The 1,360-nt window shown below is 45.7% G+C and overlaps 1 protein-coding gene across 2 annotated transcripts in view; it reads left to right on the top strand.

Moving 5' to 3' along the window:
* ryr2a (ryanodine receptor 2a (cardiac)) overlaps positions 1–1,360 on the top strand; it is a 157,389-nt gene that overhangs the window by 44,624 nt on the left and 111,405 nt on the right. For both annotated transcript variants that reach the window (XM_017310781.1, XM_017310782.1), the window contains exon 22: positions 1,159–1,263. In XM_017310781.1, the coding sequence (XP_017166270.1) occupies positions 1,159–1,263 (105 nt within the window). The remainder of the gene's footprint in view (positions 1–1,158; positions 1,264–1,360) is intronic.

The raw sequence follows: 1,360 nt of genomic DNA, 5'->3' as shown, positions 1-1,360 counted from the left end.
GCTCCGTGGGTAAAAGCCCGGCCACCAGGCGCTCGCCATCGTGCCCCACCTCCAGAGTGGGGCCCCGGTGACCCGCATCCGGGCGAGGGAAAACGCAGTCCAAAGTTCGTATTCATCATAGGGGTCTTCGGGCTGCACTTTGTCTGGTTCCTCACCTAGGACCTGTCTGCCTTGGGTGACCCTACCAGGGGCATAAAGCCCCAGACAGCATAGCTCCTAGGATCATTGGGACACTCAAACCCCTCCACCACGATGAGGTGGCAGCCCAAGGAGTTTTGAATTTTGAAATTATGGATATTAATGTTCCATGTCATAAAGGCCCGTTTTGAGGACAGTGAAATTGAACTTTCAATATTGAAAAAAAAGGAAATTCTGACTTCAAACAGAGGGCATTATAGCCCTGTTCAGACCTGGTATAATGTACATCATAACTAATCTGTACATCAGCACCACAAGCAAAATTCGTCCCTGACGTCTGTTCATCTAATCTGTACAGAATAACTGAATCTTATCTTTGTGCTTGACGAGGAAATAAACCATGTAACTCCTTCACAGAACAGGCTGTCCACTGAGCAGTCAGCAGGTCAGCTGATGTTCCTGTAACAGCTCAGATACTCTAAATCTCTTGAACTACGATATTATTCAGACCCTAATATGGCTGAGATTAATCTGAGGCACATTTTTGAGGAGTTATTTTAGCTGCAGGCTCTTTATGAACTCAGCTGTGTGGTTTTAACAGACTCAATAATAGAGACAACAGCTCAGCATTAGCACACAGAGACTTGGAATCATTAAACACCACAGTTGAGCAACCGACAGCTTGCTGGAACAACTTCAGTAGTCAAGGCACTACCATCCAACTGCATTTCAGAGATAAATTCATTCTAGGGACAAACAGACAAATATCCAAAGGACCGTATAATTAGTTTAGATTAATTATTTCGCAGTTGTTTGCACATTTGTTTTTAGTTTCTAACAAGAGTCCTGCTTGAGGTCAGTGGGGGTCCCTCAATGTCTCCCAGGACGGATCGTATTCAACTCACAAAAGTAACTGTATTTATCGTCCAATCATCTAGTGACAGATGTGACCAAGGCCTGTGACTTGAGCTTCATTTCTTCTGCACTGCATTCCTAGATTGTTCCTGCTGGTTTCTTTAGGTACTGACAGCTGGAGAAATGAGGGTGGGCTGGGCAAGGCCAGGCTGTCTACCAGACCAGGAGCTGGGATCTGATGACCAGGCCTTTGTCTTCGATGGTTTTAAGGTGATGGATGGATGGATGGATGGATGGATGGATGGATGGATGGATGGATGGATGGATGGATGGATGGATGGATGGATGGATGGATGGATGGATGGAT

The sequence above is a fragment of the Poecilia reticulata genome, linkage group LG19 (genome assembly GCF_000633615.1).
Source record: "Poecilia reticulata strain Guanapo linkage group LG19, Guppy_female_1.0+MT, whole genome shotgun sequence".
In the NCBI taxonomy this organism is placed as follows: domain Eukaryota; kingdom Metazoa; phylum Chordata; class Actinopteri; order Cyprinodontiformes; family Poeciliidae; genus Poecilia; species Poecilia reticulata.
This window is presented reverse-complemented; position numbering and strand designations above follow the sequence as displayed.